Raw genomic sequence first — 24,976 nt, forward strand, 5'->3', positions numbered from 1 at the left:
TGCAGAATGTTATCGAAAGCTGCTCATTCTTCATTCCCTAAAGCTGCTTTCTAGCTTCAAGAGTATCTTGTTCTACTTCGTATAAATAAGCTAATGCTAAGGAGTAATGACCAGCACTCCTCACACATTAAGCACATAGTAACTTTGGAGCATAAAGTGTGTTCTACAGCACCTGCTCTTTTGAGACGTTGTTAAAGTGAGCTTGCATATTCCCTCTTGCTCTTTATTTTTATTTTTTTTTAGAGCTCATATTTTTCCCCTTCTTAAATTCTTCAAATGTTTTTTCCTACCTTGCAAGTAAAATCCTAGTGCCAAGATCTGAGCAGTTCTGCTCCACCATACTCATCGGGTTGCCTATCTTAGAGAGGGAGGGAAAAATAGAAGAGTAAATAGATTTCAGTTTCAAGCTTCTGAAGTTCACTTATAAACTGTGAAGGAAAATACGAAAGCAAGAATAAGAGGTTGAGTTCTTTGCTTATGAGCAAACCGCAGACTTCTAAGCTACCAGAGGAGAATGTGAAGCCGTGGACTACTACTGTACAAAAGGAATAACCTGGAAAGAGGAAAAGTGTAACCATCAGCTTCAAGCACATGAACTGATCAGAAAGTTACCACTATGTGGTGTCTGCTTGGAGGCACATGAGGCCTGTTGGATATAGGCATGCCCAGTTCCCAGTGAGTAGTTTTTCGTGTTTCATTAATCACCATAACCACTAGTGAAAATTGTGCACCCCCTCTCCCGATGCTGGTAGTGCCAACAGAGGCCAAAGATTGAGTGGACCACGGAGTGGGAAGGACTCACATGCCTAGAAAGTAGATTCCTACAGGGCAGGAGTGGGGCACGTTTGCAGGACAGTGTGGGGAATCTGCACTGCAGCTTCTTTTGCTGTGCTGTACCTGTCCCGCGTTTAAACAGAGGGCTGCAGCCTTTCCCTAGGGCTAAGTTAACACAGAAAAGTCAAAAGATTGTACCGTGAAAACCTAGCATTAAAATACAGCTGTGAACGAAGAGCTCTTCTGACTGGGAGACAACAGTCTGAGTCAGAGGGAAACGGGCACACTCTAACCCCAACTCCCACCCCACTCCCCCAGGTCGTAGGATGATGAAAAAGAGCAGGGGGGTGCAACGAAAGAGATGGATAGGTGAATGCAGAAGGTTGCGTAAATCCTGGTTCTTCCAGGCGGTGGCGCTGCTGTTTCAGCACTCCCAAGTCCCTCCTCCCCTTGGCTCTGGCTGCTAGGAAATGACCTAAGAGGAAACCCGCAGGTTTGCAATGGAAAGAATCCGCCTGGTGGCAATCACTGACCCCAAAGAAGCTGAAAAGTAAGAGCAGCAGCTGGGATTTTCCGCCTGATCCTGCCAGCTGGGGTCTCGCAGGGCGCTTTCCTGGTGGAGGGGCGAGTGCAAGAAGGATGCCCATCTTGCATTTGCATTCCATGCTTGAGTTCCTGCCTTTCCTGCTTCTGCTGCTGCTGGTCTTGGCGCTAGGTTTTTTCCTGATCTATCTCCAAAAACCCGAACCTGAAAGCAAGAAGAATTAGGGGTAGGGGCGGTTCTTCTCTATGCAAATAAGGCACCAAAGATGCGAGCGCTCGAGTCCTGAAAAGAAAACTCTCCGGGAGAGCGAAGAGAAAAGCCGGAGCAGGTTGGTGACTTTTGCGAATCTGGCTGGGCTGGGCTGCTCTGGTTAGTTTCAGAAACAAACTTTTGCCTCTCTTGGGTGGAGCAGCAATTATTTTTCAAGCCGGGACATTTCTCTGCTTATTTTCTCGACGGCTATCGTGATTTTAAAGCAAACCAAACACCTAATTCCTTGGTCCCGTTCTAGGCTTTTTCAGTAAATTTTGTGTTTATTATTTTTCCTTATCCAGGGAGAGAGTTTGTAATTTAATGGTGGCCATAATTTGAGGCAATTTTTCTGTAGTTTTTGAGGCCTAAAATCACTTTGCTCTTAACCAGCTAACCTAGATAGATAAATTCCTAAAAACAGGTGATAGGGCAGGCACTTTCATAATTGTTTTATGCTTGAAATTTACATTGATATCCTGATCTTTCCCCCCTCCTGCTGACAAACAATGGGAAAGTGTTCCCCTGCTGTAAATTAATATATAGGTGGCTGTTTAGGTACCATGGTGATGGGGTTCCTTCTTAAAACGTAAATGGATAGAGAGACATGCCCCTAAAATTGTGTTGTAAAGTATATCAACCACCCCACAGCAAGTTCTGGGTATTTAACCCTCCCCCCCCCCCCCCCCCCCCAGGGTGGACCTTCAACCCCACTATCACCAGCCACACCCACACACATTATACATAACCTAGTCCTGGCAAGGGGAAAATCTTGACTCCCTGGTCTATCTTGGGTATTCATGGCTCTCATTACCAAAGTATCTAAACACCTCACAATTTTAATGTTTTTATCCTCAACACTATGAGGCAGGACAGTTTACAGATGGGGAGCTGAGGCACAGAGAGACTGTGACTTGCCTGAGCTCACACAAGGAGTCTGTAGTAGAGAATGGAGTTGAACCCAGGGTCTCCCAAGTCCCAGGCTAGTATCCAAACCACTGGGACTATCCTTCCTCTCTTTTGCAGTGGTTTTAGTTGGAATCAGAGATTTTAATGTTGGGAGAGCCCTGTTATACTGCCCTACTGCTTTTCCTGCCCACATGTCAGGAGATGAGCCCCAAGATTTGGGGAGGGTATTAATAGTCAGTCGCTTGAGTGAGGGAACTTCAATCCTGTTGCTCACTCTTACTGTTTGTATGGAGCCTTTGCTAAGCTCTAATGTGGGGAGGCTGGTATCGGACTGACAGGATATAGTTGGGAGTAGTGGAGGTAGGGCTCCCACAGCAGTGTTATAAAATATGTCAAGGAACCAGCAGCCAACTGAGTTGCTCAGGACAGTTTCATATGTACCAAGTCCTGTGTTTTATCCTGCTCCTCCCCAGCAGCCATGTGTAATGACTCTTCTGTGGTGGGTAAAGGATCTTCAGGGACGGATGAAACATGTTACTGGTGGGATCACTTGTTATCTTCTTAGGTTGAGTTATTTTCTCCTGGGCTTCTGAGGATCTCTGATCCAGGCCTGGGAAGCTCAGTGTTTGGGTGTGGAAGGTAGGCAGCAGGGGTAATTCCTGGAGCTCATCCCCCCCACCTCCTTGTGGCAGCATTAAACCTATGAAGGTGCATTGTGTAGAGTGATGTGCTTCTAGCCATGGCAGCATCCCACATGCTGGGGCTGGTAAGTGGCTTCACTCTGCACTCAGTTGGCAGCTCATCCCCCATTTGGAGGGGTGAGACCCTCCTATTCCCCAGAAACCTGAGCAGGCTCAGACGAAGCAGAGTGCTTGCCCAGTTAGTATAGTAAGAATGCTGACCCTTCTCTCCAGCCAACCCACTTGACTTCTGGATGCTCTCACCACATCCTCTGAAACACTCTCCTCCTCTTCTTTCTGGAGAATGAGCAGCAACCGTGCTCCGGCCCAGATGGCTGTGGTGGGAGAGAGGACCAAGAGGAGAAACGTGACTGAGTCTTTAGAGGATTTAATAAAAGAAGTGAAGTCTCAAGGTGTGGCCTGAAATTCCTGAGAGGCCAATGGGGGTGTTTGGTTGTCAGTCAATAGAAGCTTCATTCTTCATATCCACAATGTATGTGTCTGCCCTAGCCTCTGTATTCTGTTCTTGCCCATCTGCATTGTGCAAGGAACTGGAGTCATGCTGCATAGCTGGCCACTACTGAACTGGCTGCCAAATGCTGACGCTAACAAGCAGGAGGGGTATTGGGACTAGGTGGCAGATACTTGAATGCAGTCATAGATTTTAAGGCCAGAGGGGACCATTATGATCATCTAGTCCAGTGGGTCTCCAACTTTTTTACTGGCGATCCCTTTCACATCGCAAGCCTCTGAGTGTGACCCCCATAATAAATTAAACACACTTTTTTAATATATTTAACACCATTATAAATGCTGGAGGCAAGCGGGGCTTGGGGTGGAGGTTGGCAACTCGCGACCTCCCCATGTAATGACCTCATGACCCCCTGAGGGGTCCTGACCCCCAGTTTGAAAACCCTTGATCTAGTCTGACCCCCTGCATCGCAGAGGCCAGAGACCCCCACCCACTGATTCCTAGATAGAGCCCATATGTCAGAGGTTTTCACACTGTGGGGCATGGGTTCGGGGGTGCGAGTGGTGATGCCAAGTGGCTCAGGCTTTGGCTGTGGGTGATGGGGCTTGGGGAGAGAGCACCACCTGACTCACCTTAGCGGGCCACCTAGCCTGTGAGTCAGTGTCAACACTTCGGTGCCCAGCAATGGCTCCGCCCCAAGAGACCATCGCATGCGCCTTCCCCCGCCCTGAAAATCTGAGGGAGTGCAATCAAAAATTTTAACTCCAAGAGGGGCTCAGCTCAAAAAGTTTGACAACCGCTGCCATATATTGTGGCTGAGCTAGGCGATCTTGTTTTTAGAAAGATGCCCAATCTTGATTTAAAGACTTGGGTGTTGCATTCCCTGCTCCCCTTTGTTCTGTGATCTTCATTGCACTGAGAGTCATTGATGCTGCGGTGTCCCTTGCAACAGAGAAGTGATGGGACTCAGGAGTAGTGAACACAACGGGGATTTGTTGTTTATTATGCTGAGCATTCATGGCTGGTCTTCCCAGGGCCTTTTCTCCCCAAACATCCCACCCGTGCTAGCCACAGTAGGATCATTCGATAGACACAGCACTGGCATTTTTACTATCTGGCCATCCGCATTTGCTTTGAGCAGGGTTAGTTGATGCAGTGGTTAAAAAGGCCAGCAGCCATGCACTCTTTACACTAAGGCGACCACTGGTGGGGAGCTCTGTCAGCGTTAGCAACGGTGTGATGCTTCAGGGGAAAAAGGCTAGGGGAGAACCAGATCCTGTAGCCGCCTAGCGCTCTAGCTTGCAGCCTAAGATGGAAGTGCTGCACAGTGTTACCATGCAGGATGTGTCAAAATGCCAGCCCAGACTCAGCAATCAGAAAGTGCACTACAACTACTGCTTACCCTGCCAACCATTCATGAAGCTCTGCCTGAGGCAGTGGAATGACCTCACATCCTCATTAGGAAAGAGAAGTTTAATGGAGACTGCACACACAGCTCTGTGTGAGTCATCATTGCTGAATCCGTCTGCTCTCCGTGAGAAATGGCTGCCAAGATAGGCAAAGTATTTTACATTTTCCAGTTCTTCTTTTTCAATGTAGATCTTCCTTGCTGGGTCTGATGATTGACCGGGGACTGGCTGGTGTAGAACTTTTTGCTTTGCTATGTTCGGAGTTAGTCCTAGGCTTTTGTAAGCTTCACAGAAGCAATTAAGGGCTGTTTGTAGATCCTTCTTTGAGGGTGCAACTCCATGTGCGTACTGAAGTTCATTTATTGTTGACGATATTACTTTAGTTCTGGCACGGAGATGATTTAATTGAGAATACGCACAGAGCTCTGAGTAAGTATGTTATAAGACCCAGGGGGAGTTTACCTGGAAGAGACACACCTTGTGGACAGGGAGCAAGAGATTGTAACTTGTGTGAATTTCCATAACTTAGAACCAGAAAATGTTTGCTAATTAAACATTGCTGTAAAATCAAAAGGAAGCTTCTATCTCCTTATAAATGCATTAGGGGGCATAAACTATATCTAAACCCAAGTCTCTAGGAAGGCAACATATTCGACTAGGAGTGTGTTCCGCTGTCCAGAATATAGTCAGGCACAGAGTTGTGAGAGAGCTAGAAGGTCTCTACTGTGTTTGAAAGCAGGAAACTCGCAATGACTGGGTCTGATTCTGTGCTGTGCTTCGGGTGCAGCCGAGCGGGGAGCAAAGGTGGCTTTACCCCACCTTTGCACTCCAGATTCTGGGCAGCTCCAGGAACCAAAATGGCCCTTGTCTGAGTTAGAGCATTTACGGGTTGCTCTAACTTACAGCAGCCTGTTGCAGGCTGCTTTTGGGTTGCAGGGCTATACCCTCTTAATTCTGGCAACCCCCTCTTATAGCGGGGGTGCTGCCCAGATGGGGGTGAGGGCCCAGCTGGGTGTTCAGCTTGACCTACCCAAGCAATATGTGCAACCCTCTAATTTTATAGATCTGACTGCTCCAAGCCAGGTAACATGTTGTGTGGTGCATTAGAAAAGATTCCATCTCAGACATCTTACGGGAAACAGGGAGAGAGTAGGTGGCAGCTGCAGGTTTACAGAAGGGTGTGGTCCCCCCGCGTCCCAGAGCAGTGCCAAGGAAGTACTGCGGGTATTCTATGATCACAGCAACTTAGATATGTGCCTTGTCCCTCTAAGGACAATGGCCTTCATCTCGCTAATCCCTGATAGCTGCTTCCTAGGCTGTTTGCACAGTGACTGTGGAATTCTGATGAGCTGGCAAAACCCATTGAATGCTCCACTTGGACATTTGCCCTCCCAGTGTTTGTGACACAGGCCACTGCAGCCCTGCAGCAAACGTTTGGTGCCGCACCGACCAGTGGCTGGTCTCATATTAGGTAAGACTGGATGCGTATGTGAAATGACGACTCCCCCCAAATAACTAGGCAGAGGAAAACCCAGGAGTTTCTAAGATCATTTCGTACAAGGGAGAATAATGTGAGCTCTAAAGGAGACTAGAGACTTAATAATGTTGTTGGCTGTAGAATTTGCTCGCTATCTCTGTTTGCCACTCTGAGCAAGATTCATCTCTGGCACAGCCCCTCTGAAGTCAGTGAGTTTGGAATGGCACTGTGTGAAAGCAGCGCTGCTATTAACTGACAGTGCAGGGGGGAGGTGGACTGGATGATCAGCCGTATGTTTTGAATCTTCCCTGTGTCTTTGAGCAAAATCAGCTGAATTGTAGGTTCAAAGCCACATGTGAGCAAATGAATCAGCAGACCCATGCCGTGCTCTTGTGTGCATTTCCCTGTGACAGGCTCAGGCTGTTTCTCCCTTTAAAATACGTGTTTTTGTTGCCTCTGGATGGGCTGTTTGTTTCTGAAGTTGCAGATCAACAGTTTAAATGGGTTATTATATCAGAAAATATATGGGCTACCAAAGAGAGCCAACTGGCCAAAGACCCCTTGTTAAAGTGTGGCAGAGGGCAGGGATTATAAAAAATAATAATGATGGTTTCGCAGGATTGGGGGTTGGAGTTTGGAAAAATCTTACCACCCCAAAATAACTGAGTGCTCTTTACATTAGTGAATTGGTTAAACCATACAGTGCTCCAGCGTTTCCCCAAATGGCAACACAAACACCTACACTTACCCTCGCCCATCTCCCTGCTTAACTAAGCCGTGTTTGATCTCTTCTCCAGGGTTTGCCACTAACAGCCACTTCCCTAACTGCGCTGTCGGAGCAGGCCAGACATGGGAGACACGGGCAAAGAAGAGTATAAAATACAGTCGTTCGATACCGAGACACAGCAGTTACTGAAAACTGCTCTCAAAGGTCAGCAAGCACCTGTCTTTCCAGTCCCCATGGCATGGTTTCCATGCCCAGGCTGGCTGGCAGATCATGCCTGAACAACCAGATTCCATTTTGTCTTGTTAACACTGATGGCTCCGAATAGGAGAGCTATGTCAGAAATGCCACTAGGCTGCTGCTTGGCCCCCAAGGCCTTTTCCCCACCATGGGTGAGCTAGTGCTGGAATGCACAATCTCTACTCCCTGCCACCTCCTCCCTGAGATTTAAGGCACAGTTGTCTGAGTTCAATTCCAGATTCTGGAAGGGCCTGTCCTCTAGTGGTTATAATCTTTCTGCTCCTGTGCCCTCAAACGGTCTCTGTTCCAATCCACTGGCCATCTCTCTATCTATTCTCCCCCAATCCCAGATTCTGCTCTCCCACCCTGCTACTATTCCCCCCCCATCCCCCTACTCCTACCCCAGCCTCTGATCCTGCCCAGTCCCCACATCTGCTCTCTGTCTCCCCCGTGCTCCGAGTCATCCCTACCTACTTCCTCATCCCCCTCAGCAAATAATCAACATTCTGCACTCCCACTCCTCCTCCTGCCCCACTTCCCTTTGCTCCTATCCAACCCCCCTACCTTGCCTTCTGCCCCTCCACCTTTGTGCCTGTATATTCTCCCACCTTCCTCCACTGCCCTCTGTACTTCTTTCAGCCTCTGGCAACGGCTCCCCCTCTGCTTCTCCCCACCTCTTGCTCTGCTCCTGCAATCTCCCTTTTCCCCCCTGCCACCCCATTCCTTGCTCCTTTGCATTGCAGTCAGGGAGCTTCCTCCTTCTCCTGGGCCCACCAGCAGGGGGAGCATTGAGAGCACAAGGGAGAGTGTCTCCCTGCTCTCAGTTCTTGTGCCTGCTGCCACAGTGGCCTCTGACAGCCAGGAGAAGCAGTTGCAAGGAGAGTCCTGACCAGCTCCTGCAGACCTAGGTTGATGCATGCTCAGTACATCCAGAATTGGCAGAGAATTTCTCCACCAGTCTCTCACAAGTTTCTAATAAGCATAGAATCATAGAACTGGAGGACCTGGAGGACCTCGAGAGGTCATCTAGTCCAGCCCCCTGCGCTCAGGCTGGACCAAGTTAACCTAGACCATCCCCAACAGGTGTTTGTCCAGCCTGTTCTTACAAACCTCCAATGGTGGGGATTCCACAGCCTCCCTTAGATTCCACTGAACTACCCTTATGGTTAGAAAGTAATTCCTAACAGCTAACCTAAATCTCCTTTGCTGCAGATTAAGTCCATTACTTCTTGTCCTGTCTTCACTGGACATGGAGAACAATTGATCACAGTTCTCTTTGTAGCAGCCCTCTACATATTTGAAGTTTGTTAGCAGGTCTTCCATTAGTCTTCTTTTCTCAAAACTAAACAAGCCTATTTTTTTTTTTTTTTTAACCTTTCCTCAGAGGTCGGGTTTTCTAAACCTTCTACTATTTTTGTAGCTGTCCTCTGGACTTTCTCCAGTTTGTCCACATCTTTCTTAAAGTGTGGAAACCAGAACTGGACACAGCACTCCAGCTAAGGCCTCACCAGTGCCAAGTAGAGCAAGACAGTTGCTTCCCATGTCCAACATATGATACCGTTGTTAATACAGCCCAGAATATTAGCCTTTTTTGCAGCTGCATCACATTGTTGACTCTTATTCAATTTGTGATGCACTATAACCCCCAGGTCCTTTTCTGCAGTATTCTTGCCTAGCTAGTTATTCCCCATGTTGTAGCTGTGCATTTGATTTGCCCTTGTCTTTAGTGAATTTCATCTGGTTGATTTCAGAACCAATTTCTAATTTTTCAAGATCGTTCTGAATTCTAATCCTGTCTTCCGAAGTTCTAGCAACCCCACCCATTTTGGTGTTATCCACAAATTTAACTTATAAGCATACTCTCCACTCCATTATCCAAGTCATTCATTCAACTATTGAATAGTACTGGACGCTGGACTGACCCCTGCAGTATTACATCCCCACAGTTGACAGCAAACCATTGATAACTACTCTTTGGCTACGGTCCTTCTACCAATTTTGCACCCATTTTATAATAATTTAAAGCTAGACCATGTTTCCCTCGTTTGCTTATGAGAATGTCATGTGGGACTGTGTACAAACGGAACATGTGTAAACTGAGGGTTTTTTTGGAGTTTATAATTTGGCCAAATTTGGGTGGCATGTTACTCGCCAGCACCAGGGCCACCCCCCTTGCCAAATGTGTGAGTCTGCGCCTCAAAGCATGGAGACCCTGCACTACAGCATCTCAACTAAACAGTTGTAGGACATTTTTTAACATGAGTAAACATGTTTTCCTCTAATTTCAGTCTTAGAAACAGCTGGATCATTTTAGCTGAAATATTTCAAAAACTTCAGCCTGAGGCAGGCATCCAGTATAGAAAATCTCATGCCAAACAGCTTGAGTCTGGCAAAGTTAGCCGCTGAAAACTAGGTCTTATAATGGAAAGTGTAGTGCAGTGGTCACCAACTGGTCGATCACGATCTCCAGTGGTGGAGCAGGGCTGCCACTAAGGCAGGCTCCCTGCCTGCCCCTGCCGCTCCCGGAAATGGCCAGCGCGTCCCCGGGGGGTGGGGTGGGCAGGGGTCTCCCTCCACACGCTGCTCCTGCCTGCAAGCGCTGCCCCTGCAGCTCCCATTGGCTGGGAACGGGGAGCTGCAGCCAATGGGAGTTGCGGGGGCGGTTCTTGCAGAGAGGGGCAGCACGCAGAGCCACGTCCGTCCCCCCCAGGGGCTGCAGGGGCACGTTGGCCCCTTCTGGGGGCAGCATGGGGCCAGGGTAGGCAGGGAGCCTGCCTTAACAGCAGCCATGCTACACCACAGATCAGGAGCCGCCGGAGGTAAGTGCTGCCTGGCGGAAGGTCACACCACAACCCTCACTCCTGAGCACCTCCTGGAGCCAGTACCCCATGCCCCCTTCTGCACCCTGAACCCCCTCCTAAACCCCTAGCCCCAGCCTTGAGGCCCCACCCAGAGACAGAACTGAAAAAACCCCTCCTGCACCCCAGCCCTGAGCCCCCTCTGAGCCAGCACCCCATAGCCCCTCCTGCACCCCAACCCCCTGCTCCAGCCCTGACCCCCTCACAGAGCCAGCACCCTGTATCCGCTCCTGCACCCCAACACTCTGCCCCAGCCCAGAGCCCCCTCCTGCACCCAAACTCCCTCCCAGAGCTTGCACCTCTCAACCCCCCCTGTACTCCTGCCCCAGGCTCAGCCCAGAGCCCCCTCCCACACTGCAAACCCCTTTGCCCCAGGCCAGAGCCCGCACCCCCTCCTGAACCCCTACCCTAGCCCGGTGAAAGTGAGTGAGGGTGGGTGGGGTAGAGTAAGCAGAGTGGGGCTTTGGGGAAGGGGTGGGGCCTTGGGGAAGGAGCGGGGCAGATCGTGGGTTGCCCTTAAATTCAAAAAGTGATTTGGGGCATAAAAAGGTTGGTTACCACTGGTGCAGGGCAACCTTAACTATAGGCAATGCTGAGAGCTCTGCCTACAATAACTGTACAATGTGTTTGTGTATATACATACTACTGCTTCCAACTGGGTGGAATTAGAACTGGTCTTTTGTGTTTTAGGCCTTATGCCGCTAACAAATTCTCCTGTAGCTCAAGTGACTAGGGCTTCTGCTTTTGAGCAGAAGGATCTCAATTCTGTCTCCATTGTCACCGTGTAATTTCAGGTGGCCCTGCTGGTATAGCAAAGTGACAACTGTGAAGTTCCATTGTGTCTTCCAGGGGTTTTATAGGCTGTAACTAGTTAACCCTTGCAGCCCACTGTGAATTAGAGCAGTATAGAATCATTTCCTGTTTTTCAGGTGTGGAAATTTAGGCACAGAGAGGGTAAGTGACTTGCCCAAGGTCTCACAGATAGTTGGTGGCAGAAGCAAGAATAAAGTGCAAATGTCCTGACTCTTGTACCCTTGCTCCGGTCACTCCTCAGCCTGTTACCAGCATTCTCCTCTCATCAGGGGCTTAACAGACACCGCCACATGCTTAACAGACACTGCCATATTCATTTATCTTTTTTCAGCAATGTTTTCACTTTTTGGAAGTTTGGTCTCTTGGGGAAAAGCCCAAGCAGGAGGGGTTGGGGTTGGAGGCCTCATAGGGAAAAGCCAGCCCTGCTTCTCAACTATAGCATCTATATTCAAAGCACAATAAAAATTTGCCCATTCAGCTCAAATTTAAACTAGCCCCCTACTCTCACTCTTGTCCTCTTCCCCTCCCCTTGTGATGACTCTGTCTGCCAAAAAGGGCTAAGTACCCTCTGAAGATGCCATCCCTGATGCAGTCTGTAGGGGGACTACAGCAGCTGAGATAGCTGCCTCTGGTCCCTGCCAGCGTGGGAGTGAGCCTGAATTCTTGCAGCATGGTAGCACAACACACTCCCATGTGCACCTTAGCTGCTTTCCTGGTGTTCTGAAGCACGAGCAGGGAGGGTGTGAAGTGGGGAATCTGTGCAGTGTTGGGAAGTGAGTGTGCGGCACTGACGGTATCATCTCTTTCCCTGCAGACCCCAGCAGTGTGGATCTGGAAAAAGTGGCTAATATCATCGTGGACCAGTCCCTCAAAGACTGTGTGTTCAGTAAGGAGGCTGGGCGCATCTGCTACACCATCATCCAGGTGAGAAGATGTCAGCATGCTGACAACAAATCCTTAGTGAGTCACACAGCCTGCCCTTCTGGATCACAGCTAGTGCTAGTGGGTATCCTGGCGTCTCAGCTGGGCCTGCCTCAGTCCCAGAGCATTTACAGAGAACTTCTAATCTGCAAAGCACTTTACTACCACTACTGAGCCTTCCAATGCCACCCTCTAGAGGAGTATCATCTCCTTTTCAAAGAAAGGGGAAATTCAGGCACACAGAAGGAAAGACTTGCAAAAGGTCATGCAGGGAATACAACCCAGCACCTCCTTTCTCCCAGTCCTGCGTTCTGACCACCAGACCAGCTCCTCTCTGTCTTTGTAAACGTTTTAACAGAGGCTACCAATATTTCCACCGCTTGCCACATCTGCCAGAGATATGCAGAAATCCAAACCTGCCCCCATGTGTGTGAGTACAGTTTCTCAGGATGAACTGGAAGAGGTTCCCTAGTCTTGGGGCAGTGGCCTTCATGGCAGAGGAACTTATCCAGCATATTGAAATGGTTTCTTCCCATAAGATCAGGAGTGAGGCTGGCCTGTGGAATTCTGCATGCTGGGAGGAGATTCTCTAGCTCCAGCGAAGCAGTGATATAGAGGAAGAGAATGGAAAGGGATGTGCAGGCCATGACAGTAGCATCAACTCCACATGCAGTTAGACTCCCACCAATCATCTTTCGTTGTGCAACAATGGGAGTCTGATAATGAATGATATATAAAGACCCTAGTAATTTGGGTACCCACATTGTTGTCCTCCCCTTTACTTGCTGTTCTGGGGTCCTAGGCAGAGAGCAAGCAGGTGGGCCAGAGCATTTTCCGACGGAGTCTGCTTAACCGACTGCAGCAAGAGTATAAGGACCGGGAAGAGCTGCGAGCCCGCTCACCCCAGGCATGGATCTGTTACGTCACCTTCATCTGTAACATCTTTGACTACCTGAGGGTAAGGTGCCTATGCAGAGGACATCCCTATCTGCTGCCTCATGCCTAAAGAGGAACTGAACCAAACCCCTCCTGAGTTAGGGGCAGGGGTTTGGAACTTGGAGCGAATTCTGAATTTTGTGGCTAAACCCAAAAATCTTGGTTCTGAACCCCTTACACTTTGTGTGGGCTGGGGATCTGCATTCAAACATTACGGTTCAGGCTCTTCACTAATTGTTATGTTCCCCTCTGCATATTGAAGGCCATTGCTTGCTGTTCCCCTTATCAATAAAGTAGGGGATGAGGGAAGACTTGTCGGTATGTAGAGCTGAGCAAATAATTCTTAAACAAACAAACGTTGAACAAATGTAGCATCCCTCACAGCTCCTGGAACTGGTGCACATGCCTTTATTGGTCAATTGGCACACACTTTTTGGAGTTCTTTGCTCCGACTGATCTCAGGTGTACTAAATTCAAGTCCCATTGCTTAATTGCGATTGGTTGGGGAAATTGCATGGTATTCTTTCCTGTTCCCTGACTGGACGAGTGCTAAAGCCCTCCCAACATGCATACTGAAATTAGCTTTCTGGGAGCTTTGCGCTCGTAGAACTCATGGGTTCAGATGCTGGCAGGCAGTGACGGCGAAAGGATTGTGAACACAGTTGAAATGTGGGGGGAAAAGCAAGGGTGTAGCTAATTAATTTTAAAATATAATCAAATAGTTCTGGAAAATGTATATTTTTGCATCACTTTCCCATCTCTGTTGGTGCCATTGCCCCATGCGAAGACCCCTGATCCTCTGACCAAGGGAGATGTTTCTATATGGTCTCTTAGGCAAATCCTGCCAACAGGAGCCTGAGCCAGAATGCCACCATAACTCGTTTCCAGGGGAGCAGTTCCCCTCCCATTTGAGAACCGTGAGGGAACAATTCTTTAAAAATAAAACTCTGCCTCCTCTACCCCTGAGCTGATATGTGCATCTGGCCCATTAACAGGTGAACAACATGCCCATGATGGCGCTGGTGAACCCAGTTTATGAATGCCTGTTCCGACTGGCGCAACCTGATAGCCTGAAGAAGGAGGAGGAGGTGAGCGCTGGTGAGATGCTAACATACAAGGAGAGTTTGTACAGCCAAGTGATTGGCAAAAATACGGTCCTGTAAGGGCTGCTGAGAATGGTTTGAACCAACGTCTGGCCCAAAAGGGAGGCACAGAGCTGAACAGAACTTATTTTCCCTCGTACCTATTGTAAGTGGAGTGTGGGCAGGGAAGTTCCCCGCAGCCCCGAATGGAGGAATTCTGGAGGTGCTGGTGCATCCATACTTATGTTGCAACCACAGTTCCATTCTTCTCCCATTCCAAACATTTTTAGTTCACGCTCCAGATCTGACCGTGGCTGATGTAGCTGTGCAGTGATCAGAGCCTCTGAATGCCAAAGGCACTGAAACAACCCAAGGGCTGTTATAAAGTTCATAAGTCACTGGCATCCTACCACAACATATCCTTCAAGCACTCAGCCCTACCAGCCTCCTGCTCGTAGCGCAGGTGCTGCTGTTCCTTGTTAGTTTATGTGAGAGCAACCAGCATATGGTCAAAAGAATCCAAGTCACCCTGGAAACAGAGCATGGTTCAGACAGTTCTGTCTGTTCTGTTCAGGTGCTTATACTGCACCCATTGAAGGAGCTCTATGGACATGTTGATCCAGTTTTTGCCACTTGGTGGGAGCCTCAACCTAAATTGATGCAGGTCTGATGGTGTGAATTGCTACCATCATGTTTCTTCAGCAATTTCATGTGTGAAGCTGTGGGATCTCATGGACACCCCTCCTTCCCAGAGAGCCCCCTCCGAGCAGCTATCAACATCCAGGTTCCTAGCCACTACCAGAGATTGATGGCAACTAACAGTTTCCTAAGGAAAGTGGATGTAGTAGAAAGAGAAATACAGGGGAACAAGGTGGGGAGAACCAGCTTGGATTAATTTAGAGGTGATGGGGCAGGAGCTCTATTTAGAAACACCATAGGCCCCCACACCATCTTAAGGTGGCTTTTTCCCTTTCCTCTTTTAAGGTGGACTGCCTGGTGCTGCAGTTGCACCGCATTGGTGAACAGCTGGAGAAGATGAACTCCCAGCCAATGGATGAGCTCTTCTCCCTTCTTCGAGATGGTTTTCTCCTGGAGGAGGGGCTCAGCTCACTCTCTCAGCTCCTGTTGCTGGAGATCATAGAGTTTCGGGCTGCAGACTGGAAGATGACAGATGCGGCTCAAAAATACTATTACAGTGAAGTCACAGATTAAACCTTCCATAGCCAGAACTAACTCACTCAGAGGCTCAAAGTTTCACCCTGGCACTTTCACGAGCAAACGTCACACAAATATGTTTCAGATATTTTTAAGTTAAAATTTTTCTAATGCTTTTTCTAAATAGGATTTATATTGTTTACTCCCAATAGACCCTTCGTACTGTGTCTTTGCTGGACTGCAACGGGGGACAGTTTGATTTAGGGGCAAGGGCAGTTTTAACCTAGCCAGAGCTTCCATTCTCTTTATCTATGGCTCAGGTTAATTAATGCCTCTCAAACTGCTGATTAACTGTATCCAGAGCTTCCAGCTCAAAACAGCAGTTTACAGTAGCAGTCAGGAAAGCACAGCCAATGGTTTATACGGAGATCAGCTCTTATGTGCCAACTCCGTCAGCCACCAACAGAGTTGAGACAAGTGGAAGGAAAAGCTTTCGCAGCTTATTTGGAAAACTGCCCTCTTTGCTGCTTACTGCCACATGGAATCCGTGCCCATAATACACAAACCAAGCTTTAAAAACAGTCCTCCAGGATGAGTCTCTTCTTGCCTTCCTGTGAAATCAATGGGAGCATGATTGAGCCCTTTACATGGGCAACCAATTGTTATTTCTCCCAACCCTGCCCTCGGGCAGGCTGGGTGCCTATGGACAGCAGAAGTAACACCTGCTCCTGGAGGAAGGAGACGCCAGCCAGTGTACATCATAGCAGCAATTTCCTTGAGCACATGTAGCTAGAAACTGTTTTTATGAGTTTTATATAGTAACCACTATGGAATTTTTTTCCAAAAAAACAATTTAATGAACTTCAATATTGTACATTTCTGTTGACAAAAGGGACAGGCAAAGGACAAATAAATGTTCTATTGAGGTTTTTTCTAATAAAAGTTTTCCACTAATCAACACCATGTTTTCTCTCTCCACAGAGCTCTTGCTTTGTAACATTTCTAGGGTGTTGGGCTACTATGGAGGTAGCTACAAACAGGACATGAAGAGCTCTTCTGTAAGATTGCCATGTGTTAGTTTTCCTCTGGTGCAGTGTGGCAGAGTTGCTTGTGAGCACGGAATTAGATTTTTAAATCAAAACAGAGGCCAAGGTTTGTGGTATTGAATTCTTCCCCATCCTCCTCAAACTATCAGTCTTTTCCTTTGCAGTGAGCAAAAGTGCTCTGTGCTTTCCAGCAAAGCACAACAGGTACAGAAGTGCTAGCAGCTCTTTTACAGGACAAGAGAAGGATTTCAACTCTGTCTAGCCAAGTGTAGGTGGGAAGGCATCTCCTAGAGAATAACCCTTCCTTTAGCTGACCCACTAGAGGACTGAGAAATACCGCTGCTCTGGTAGAGTGATGGGCATCAGTACAAAACCCTAAGGCCAGCACTAAGATGTGGTGACAGTCTGAGGATGATAGAGAGGTTCCATTTTTATTTTCTCATTAACATCCAGATCACATGTGCTCAGTCAAACAATGATTCTGCTAACAGACAGTATTGCAACAATCTAAAATTCAAACTAGGTGCTTTTCTGTCTCTGGCATTGATACACACAAAGAACATTCACAATGCAGAATACATTCCAGCTTGGATGCTAACGAGCAAAAACTTGTTTATCATGTTAGTAGACTGACTTGAAGACATCCCCTCCCCTGCCCTCAGAAAGCAGGTAGGTGGAGGAAAGAGGATATTTTATAGTGTTGCTCAGAAATACATCTATAGGAAAGAAGCTTTTGTGGATGCATTTTTCATCTTGATTTTTCTCTGCTTAAGGACCCAGCCTAGAAGCAGTTAACAGAAGCTGGCAGGCAACCTCCCCTATACATCATCTCTGCAGAAAGTAGACAGAGGCTGCTTCTTCACAGGCCTGGGCTCCACATGGATAGGGGTATGAGGAAATGTTCTTGTTGTCATAAGGCAAGGTCTCTCTTGCTCTCAGGGGGTCCCCTACCACCAGCGATAATGGGCATACGCCCGGTTAGCCTCGGCCATCTTGTGCATGTCATGCTTTCTCTTGATCACAGGGCCCTCATTGTTGAAGGCCTGCAGCAGTTCCTGGGATAGTTTTTCATGCATGAATGTCCGATGATGCTTATGTTCCCTGCACTCAGTAATTAACCACTTCATGGCGAGGAAGCGTTTCCGATTGTCCTTCAGAGGGCTTGGGACCTAGCAGACATTCAAGCAGTAGCACGGTTAAAATGCCTTACCCCACAATAGGACCATATACTGAAATAACTTTCTTCAATTGTTTAACACTCCCAGGTGATTAAAAAGTGATTGGTGCTGAGGGGGTAGGAAGAAATTAACTCTAGCCAAGCATGAGTGAGTTTAGCATTGGTGAAACAACATTCCACTCCAGCAGCAGCAGCAAAGCGTCCGCCTCTATCAATCCACAGATCAGGCACAGCAGTGCAAGATTTCCCATGTTGGCAGCCTCAAACCTGCCCAAGAGCAGTAGCCACCTGTTGGGACTAGAGGGATGTTCCGTTTGGTTCTTGGCCTCATTGCAGACACTGCCACTTACAGACTGGTTTTTGCAATGTAGACTCTTGTCTATGGGAACTTGACTAAGCTATTTCCCGCAGGTCTCTGATCAACCAGCAGAGGGCAGTAATTTATTGGCTGCATAGGAGGTTGGTGAAGCACTCCATATTTCATTAACAATCCCATGAGTTATCTAGGTGCATTTACCTAATTAGGAGAGCTGAAGAGACAGCCTTTGTCAAGGTTTTAAATAAACCAAAGGTCTCTATATGAACCTTTTCTATGTGCTAACCTGCCTTCTGCAGGGGCTAAACTGCTCTGCTGGTTCTACACAGAGGCAGCATGGTCTAGCCATAAGACATCAGATTGAGATTCCAGAGACCTGGGGGGTTTCTTGGCTCTGCTACTGATAGGTTGTATCACCTTGGACAAGTCACTTCACCTCCCTGTACCTCAGATTCCCCTCCCGCACTTTATCCATTCAGATTGCAAGTGATTTGGGGCAGGAACTCTCTAATTATGGGTAAGTACAGCACTCCGCACTTACAGACCCCAGCCAAGATCAGTTTCCCATTCTGCCATTATAATACAGATGATAATAAATGATACTTCCAAGGGAAATGCAAGCAGGTTTTGGGAGGGGTGGGAAAGACACTGGTAGTTTGCCCCCTGTCCAATTCTTTCTAGCCTAGGCTGGCCTTCAGATCCCTTTTCTGTTTACCTGGTAGGTTTTGCCTCCTTTTTGGATGTTGTAGATCCCAATGACGGGCTGGCAGTTTTTCAGTGCCTGATGGAAGATGATGTAAGGGTTGCACTCAATGCTCTCCCTCTCCTCCTCAGAGGCTTGATAGTATTTCTCAAGCTGCTTCCTCTTAATTACTTCTAGGGTCTAAATACAAACACAAGGAAACATGCCCATGCTCCTCAGTGTACAGTTGCCTTCCCTACAGGATTTACTCCACTCCAGAGTGAAGTTAGAATCAAGACAATTTCAGACACACCCTCCCCTTCGTTTCAGAAATCTGGGCCATGGAGGATTTCACCCTACTACACCTTAAGTAGGCCAGTAGGGGGTGCTCGAGCAACTACAGGTTTTACTCAGTCCTCACCTCCTTACCCCAGATTTCCTCACAGACATATTCCTCTGTTGGAGTCCAGTCCTCACTGGTTTTCCCTCTTATAGCCCATTGATGGGTGTGAAGTGTAGCAGTGATCACCAACAAAGGGGGGGAAGCAGAGAAGAGAGAAAGCAATACTGACCCCACTCTCACCTTACAACTGCCTATTAGATTTTCCCAAGATGCACTTCCACCTCCTCAGTGTATCAATTACACCAGTTTACATATCATATTACTATGCTGCATTCACCACTTTTCTGGTGAACTTATACCCATCATCCAACACATACTGACCATGCAACACACACTATCCTTTACAGCACCAGTGAATGCCCCCTAAATCAGGAATCCTGAATCCCATTAAGTTGGGGCAGGTCTGTACTGAAGAAATTAGAAGTCTTCTAGACTTCAGCTCCACATCAACTAATGCCCAAAGGGAGGCAGCCTGGTTCAGTGAATAGTCAGGGATGCCCTGAGAGGCAGGAGACCTGGTTCTGATGCCTGGCTTTGCCACAGTTGTCTTGTCTGATTTTAGGCAAGTCACTAGACTTTTCTGTATCACAGCTACCACCTGTAAAATCTGGATAATGATACCCCCCCCCCTTTGTGAAGAGACTAAAGATCCTCAGATAAAGAGTGCTAAGTATTAATATTATAGAAAGGAAGTATCCACCTGGTATTAGTGTTGCCCAACACTTCTCATAAACCACTATTTTCAGTTGCTTATAACTCGGCCCAATTTCAACTCTTTGGGCTGACATTTTCCATGCTGGGTGTCTGCCTCAGCATGAATTTTTGGGGGAAAATTTTATCCAGAACAGTTCCAAAAATAAGGCTAGGGAAAAAACATTTTGTACATGTTAAAAAATTATTGCAACCTTTTCTTTAAGCTCTAGTGCTCCCTTGCTTTGGAACAGGGACTTCAAATTTGGAAGGTGGGTGGTCTTTGTGTCAGGGATGTGCCTTTTGCCATCCCTGTGAAAATTCACCCAAATGTGGCCAATTTATAAACCACTGAAGAAAACTGCAGTTTGCACATGCTCAGTAAATACTAGCGAGAGCTTAGCAGCTATATTCCACGTGCACTAGGCATGCTCCATCCCAAGGCTGAGTAAGACTTTCACTGCAGTTGCAGCTCTGTGCTGCTGCGGTCTGTGCCAATGCTGGGCATTGGAACTGAAAGCAGGGAGCCTGTCTCTCCTGTATTCTCAATGACCCTCCTACTTGGCCTAGGCAGCAGGGAGAAAGCGACCCAATTTGATTGCAGAGGGGACAAGCTCTGCACAGGCAACCTTACTTCTGGCATTTCATAACTTCTGAGTGATTCCCTTGGCAAGCTTAATAAGGTTATTTTAATGCGTTTTTTTGGCATGTAATATTTAAACATGAGAGATTCCAGTCCCCTCACCTGTGTAACGATGGATCTGGCCAGCACTTTGTTTCCTCCCTTCATCATCATGTTGGTGAATTTACTGCAAGCACAAAACCAAACATGATATAATTGGAACTTTGGTTCCATCACCAGAGGTCCCTAATTGTGTTGTTCCTGTGATTAAATCCTATCCCTGCTAGGATTTGGGTGGCTGTGCTCATCTTTAACCACTATTATTCAATGGATCTTCCTCCTGGGAAGAGATTAACCCAAATAAAGGGATTACACCAGGGATTGGCAATCTTTGGCACGCGGCCTGCTGGGGTAAGCACCCTGGCGGGTGGGGCTGGTTTGTTTACCTGCCGCATCGACAGGTTCAGCCAATCACTGGCCGCAGTTCACCGCTCCAGGCCAATGGGGGCGGCAGGAAGCAGCGGCCAGCACATATCTCGGTCCACGCAGCTTCACGCAGCCCCCATTGGCCTGGAGCGGCGAACCACAGCCAGTGGGAGCCGCAATCGTCTGAACCTGCAGACATGGCAGGTAAACAAACTGGCCCGGCCCGCCAGGGTGCTTACCCTGGAGGGCCGTGGGCCAAAGGTTGCTGACCCCTGGATTTCAGAGTAACAGGAAGGCAATGGGCAGCCCGGTAGACAAAGGCATGGGGGGGTGAGGGGGAGGGCACTGCAATGGCTTTACTTCTCAGCAGTAGTGGACTCAGAGCCCTCAATTACTCCACCCATTACATTGTTTTATAATAAGAGCTATTTATTCAAATTTAAACAGTAAATCCCTATCCAGGTAGAGAGAGTTCACTAACAAACCTCTGCATCCAACTCATCTGCCGCCCTCGTTCTGGAGAGGGGAAGAGAATTCTGTGGACACGATCCTGTTAGGAGCTGACCTCTAGCCGTCCACCGGGGTTGTGGCTGCTCAGCCCTTCTGAGCAACAAACTCAGTCCTGCTCCCATTGAAGTCAATGGCAAAACTCCCAGTGACTTCAGTGGGAGCAGGATAAACTGCCCTTGATCCTTGGGAGACAGCTGGTGTTGTAACAAAGGAGACTGTGCTTTCTGACCTGATTGTAGGGTCACTGAACACAGAGCTGGTGACATTAGAAGCTGTAGCTTTTACGGGCTGGAGGGCCTTGAGCTCCTGTTGTGTTTTTTCCTCCTCGGACAGCTCCTCCAGGGGTTTGCGGTTCACCTCCTTGTTCACTACTGGTTCAATGTAACTGGGGCCATACCGGCTCCATCTCACCTGGGTCAACCTGCAAAGAGTAAGAAGGGATGAAGGGGTCTGTAAATTGACATCGCTGTATACAGCATTCCTCAGTCTGGCTCACCAAGTCCATCTCCAGTGTTATGGAACAAGTCCCAGAACAGACAGAGAAAGAGACTGGTACTGGGGATATGCACCCTTCCACCCTTATTAGCATGATTTGTATTCTAGTATTGCTCTGGGGCCCCAGTCAGGATCAGGGCCCATTGTGCTGGGTGCTGTACAAACAGACCGTAATAGAGTCCCTTCCTGAAAGAGACTGCAATATCAATAGGGTCTACAAATTCCCACACGGCAAATAATGAACTTCTGGTCACCCATAAGCTGCTGAATGTTAAAGTTAATAATTAATATAAAACCAACAAGAATATAGTGCCTGGATAGCAGCATACCGTCTCTCCCTCTCTGCCAACCACTCACCTGAGCTACTCCCAAACAGCAATGGTGCCCTCTCTCCCCCTCCCCCTGAGGATATACAGAAAACTCCTGAGATGCTGCCAACCCCTTTCTCTGCAGGCACTAGGGATGCTAATCCCACAAGCCCTAAAGTCTGAAAAAAGTTAAAGGGCTGAAACTGTGAGGTTCCAAGTGCCATCACCTCTCACTGGTTTCAATATAAACAAATCTTGGTTAAAGAGTAATGTTATTTTAATACTTTTGACAGATTTGGGGGGGGAGCATTTCTTATAAACAGCTCCTCTGTAAAAGCAAGTTACATAGATGTACTTTGTTCTGGGGTCCTAAATAGGGTGCTGCTTTCCCTTTAGTTACTGTTAACAGGGAACTTTGGGGTTTTTTTTGGAGGGATAGGGGAAGAATACGGTTACCTCTGGATCCTACCTCCAAAGCCTCTCCAAATAATGTAACATTAATAATGTATCCAAGATACAATCCACACAATAATAAATGCAAAAGGGGTCAATTCTAGGAGCAATTTAAAATTCTGGTCCCAATCCTCGTCCCTTTTAACTTCAATGGAAATGGGATCCGGCTCATTATTTAAAGTGGGGTACACTTGCAAACATTATTATAGTAATTAAAAGTACATACAAGAATAGCAATAGCAAAAAATACAACTGAAGTTCAAGGAAGAAAACAGAAGTGGCAGTCCTGAGCTTTAACATACAAATTGGAGTCTCCAGTTCAGCAATATTGCTTTGATCACAATTATCCTGCAGTTGTCTGCCACTTTATTAATAGAGGTACACAAGAGGGCACAGTGCTTTACAGACAAATACAGAGACAAGGTATCTACCCTCAGGAGCAAAGATCCTGGTTACCCTTTGAAATCAAAGGTCCCAATCCTACAACTGGATCTGCATGGGTGCAAATTTCCACCTGTATAAAACCAGTTGCAGGATGGGAGACTACAGTCAGACCAAAAACATAGTGAAAGAACAGACCGCAGGGTATGGTAAGGGGAATGCTATCCACAAGAGGGAGTGGGAAATAAACATGTTTTTGGGAGCACCATTTTTCACAAATGAAACAAATATCTAGGACTTCCTGGTTGTCATTGTGCAGCCTAACATGACTGCTCAGAACGTCATAGCAACAGTAGGGCTAGAACTTAGATCTTCCTGCTCCAAAAGCACACGCCCCTGCCACATTAACAGTGAAACTTTTTTTTAAAGCTGTTAGCAGTATAGGGACAACGATACATCTGAGCCGCTCTTATACCGGCCCACATCTTTCACTGGTGGAATAGCAATGGAAGGGCTTTAAAAGAAAAGCAAGTTCCAAGAAGGGATTTGAATGAGGAGAGGAGAGATTGGTTCCAGGCCTGAGAAGCAGCCCAGAGGAAGAGCAGAAAGACTTTGAAAGCAGAGCAAACGTTGAGAAAAATCACTCCACTGGAGTAACAGGCAAAGCTAGGTCAATGTCAGTAAGTGAGATTTCAAGCATTTTCTTGAAACACCCAGCAAAATCCTTCCCGGATGCTCTAAAAAGGATTTTAAAATAATCCATAATGAGTGACACTTGGCAACTCAAGAAACCAAAATCTACAGTGGCACTTCCAGTGGTGCTGCCCCACTGCAGTGTAACACACTCACTTGCCATCCTCCCCAGGGTGCCGCGAGGAGCAGCTAGTGCAGGCACAAAGCTTTGACGATAGGAAGCGCCATTGCCTTACTAAGCATCACTAAAATGATTCTTTCCCCCCACAAAGGATCCCAGGGTGCGAGGCTGGCCTTACACATACTGGCTTAAAGTGGTTTCTTTGATATGCAGCAGTGGTCCCCAAACTTTTCAGGGTCACCCCCCCTTACCCCAGTCTGTGCCCCACCCCTGTGTCACAGCTCCAGGGGTGACACAGATGGGAGTAAGGAGGCTGAGGCTGGGGCCACAGCCGGGGGCCCTGGGACAGGAAGGGCATGAGGCCAGGAGCAGAGCTGGGTTGTACTCCCGCCCTGACCCCCATGGGGGCTGGCCTAGGCCCCAACTACGCCCCCCCCCACGTTCCTCTGCATCCCCCAAGAGGAACGCACCCCACAGTTTGGGGTACTCTGATATATAGGGTTTAGTTTGGTTCAATGGCTGCACACCCCCACTATGCAAATTGTTCCAGCGCCCCTGAATGTCCCATTCTCCTCCCCTGGTTCAGGGCAGGGGGGGGCAGTCGCGCTGCCCACTCCTCCCCCGGCAGCAGGGCCGAAGCTCGGGGAGGGGGAGAGCGGCCTGTCCCCTCTCCGAGAACAGGGCCCAGGCGGGAGTGGGGTGGGGGGGCTCCCTGACCACCTGCCCCGGCAGCAGTTCTCCTCCATCAGCGCGTGACTCTACCCAAGCGCCGCCAGCACCGCGGGGCTGCTCCTTACCCGGGCAGCCAGGCCCGCGCGGGAGCGGCCAGCCGACGGCCCAGCGCCGCGAGCCGCCCTGCCATGGGAGCCGCCATCTTGCATCCGGGCCCCAGGACCCCGTCAGGCTGCCCCGGCCGCAGCCTGCGTTGCTATCTCTTGCCCGCCTGGTTGCCACTTGCGTGTGCAGAGGAAGTCGGTGCGCGCCTGCCTGCTGACTAGGGGCAGGCCGCCTTCCTGTTGCAGCAGGATATTGTTTTCCCCACTCTGTCACGCCCCCCCCCACCCACCATGTGTATTGCAGTGGAGTGAAATGTGGGCCTCATGCTCCTCTCACTGCAGTTTTACTCCAATGCAACGCCATTGACTTGGGTGGAGTGCATCCTGATTTACACCAGTGTGCAATCAGAACCAGGCATGTTGTCAAGTATCAGGGGGTAGCCGTGTTAGTCTGTATCTACAAAAACAACAAAGAGTCTGGTGGCACCTTAAAGACTAACAGATTTATTTGGGCATAAGCTTTCGTGAGTAAAAACCTCACTTCTTCGGATGCATCCGAAGAAGTGAGGTTTTTACTCACGAAAGCTTATGCCCAAATAAATCTGTTAGTCTTTAAGGTGCCACCAGACTCTTT

At 48.2% G+C, this 24,976-nt stretch overlaps 2 protein-coding genes across 3 annotated transcripts; one reads left to right on the forward strand and one right to left on the reverse strand.

Annotated features, from left to right (window-relative positions):
* Nucleotides 1-1,206: 1,206 nt before the first annotated feature.
* MIF4GD (MIF4G domain containing) lies at nucleotides 1,207-16,197 on the forward strand. Of its 2 annotated transcripts, none has more exons than XM_034789921.1 (6): nucleotides 1,207-1,324; nucleotides 7,312-7,445; nucleotides 11,964-12,073; nucleotides 12,873-13,028; nucleotides 14,002-14,094; nucleotides 15,073-15,300. In XM_034789921.1, exons 2-6 carry the CDS (start codon nucleotides 7,364-7,366, stop codon nucleotides 15,298-15,300), a joined length of 669 nt encoding a protein of 222 aa, XP_034645812.1. In that variant the 5' UTR covers nucleotides 1,207-1,324; nucleotides 7,312-7,363. The 2 variants fall into 2 exon arrangements, with proteins under 2 accessions (XP_034645812.1, XP_034645811.1); XM_034789920.1 differs by having other exon boundaries at nucleotides 1,235-1,646; nucleotides 15,073-16,197.
* On the reverse strand, nucleotides 16,120-24,521 carry MRPS7 (mitochondrial ribosomal protein S7). Its single transcript, XM_034789919.1, has 5 exons — nucleotides 24,364-24,521; nucleotides 21,345-21,536; nucleotides 20,303-20,366; nucleotides 18,498-18,665; nucleotides 16,120-17,458 (listed from the first exon to the last, which is right to left on the reverse strand). The coding sequence occupies exons 1-5, from the start codon at nucleotides 24,438-24,440 to the stop codon at nucleotides 17,237-17,239; spliced, it is 723 nt and encodes a 240-aa protein (XP_034645810.1). The 5' UTR covers nucleotides 24,441-24,521; the 3' UTR covers nucleotides 16,120-17,236.
* Nucleotides 24,522-24,976: the final 455 nt, after the last annotated feature.

This window comes from Trachemys scripta, chromosome 14 (assembly GCF_013100865.1).
Source record: "Trachemys scripta elegans isolate TJP31775 chromosome 14, CAS_Tse_1.0, whole genome shotgun sequence".
Taxonomy (NCBI): domain Eukaryota; kingdom Metazoa; phylum Chordata; order Testudines; family Emydidae; genus Trachemys; species Trachemys scripta.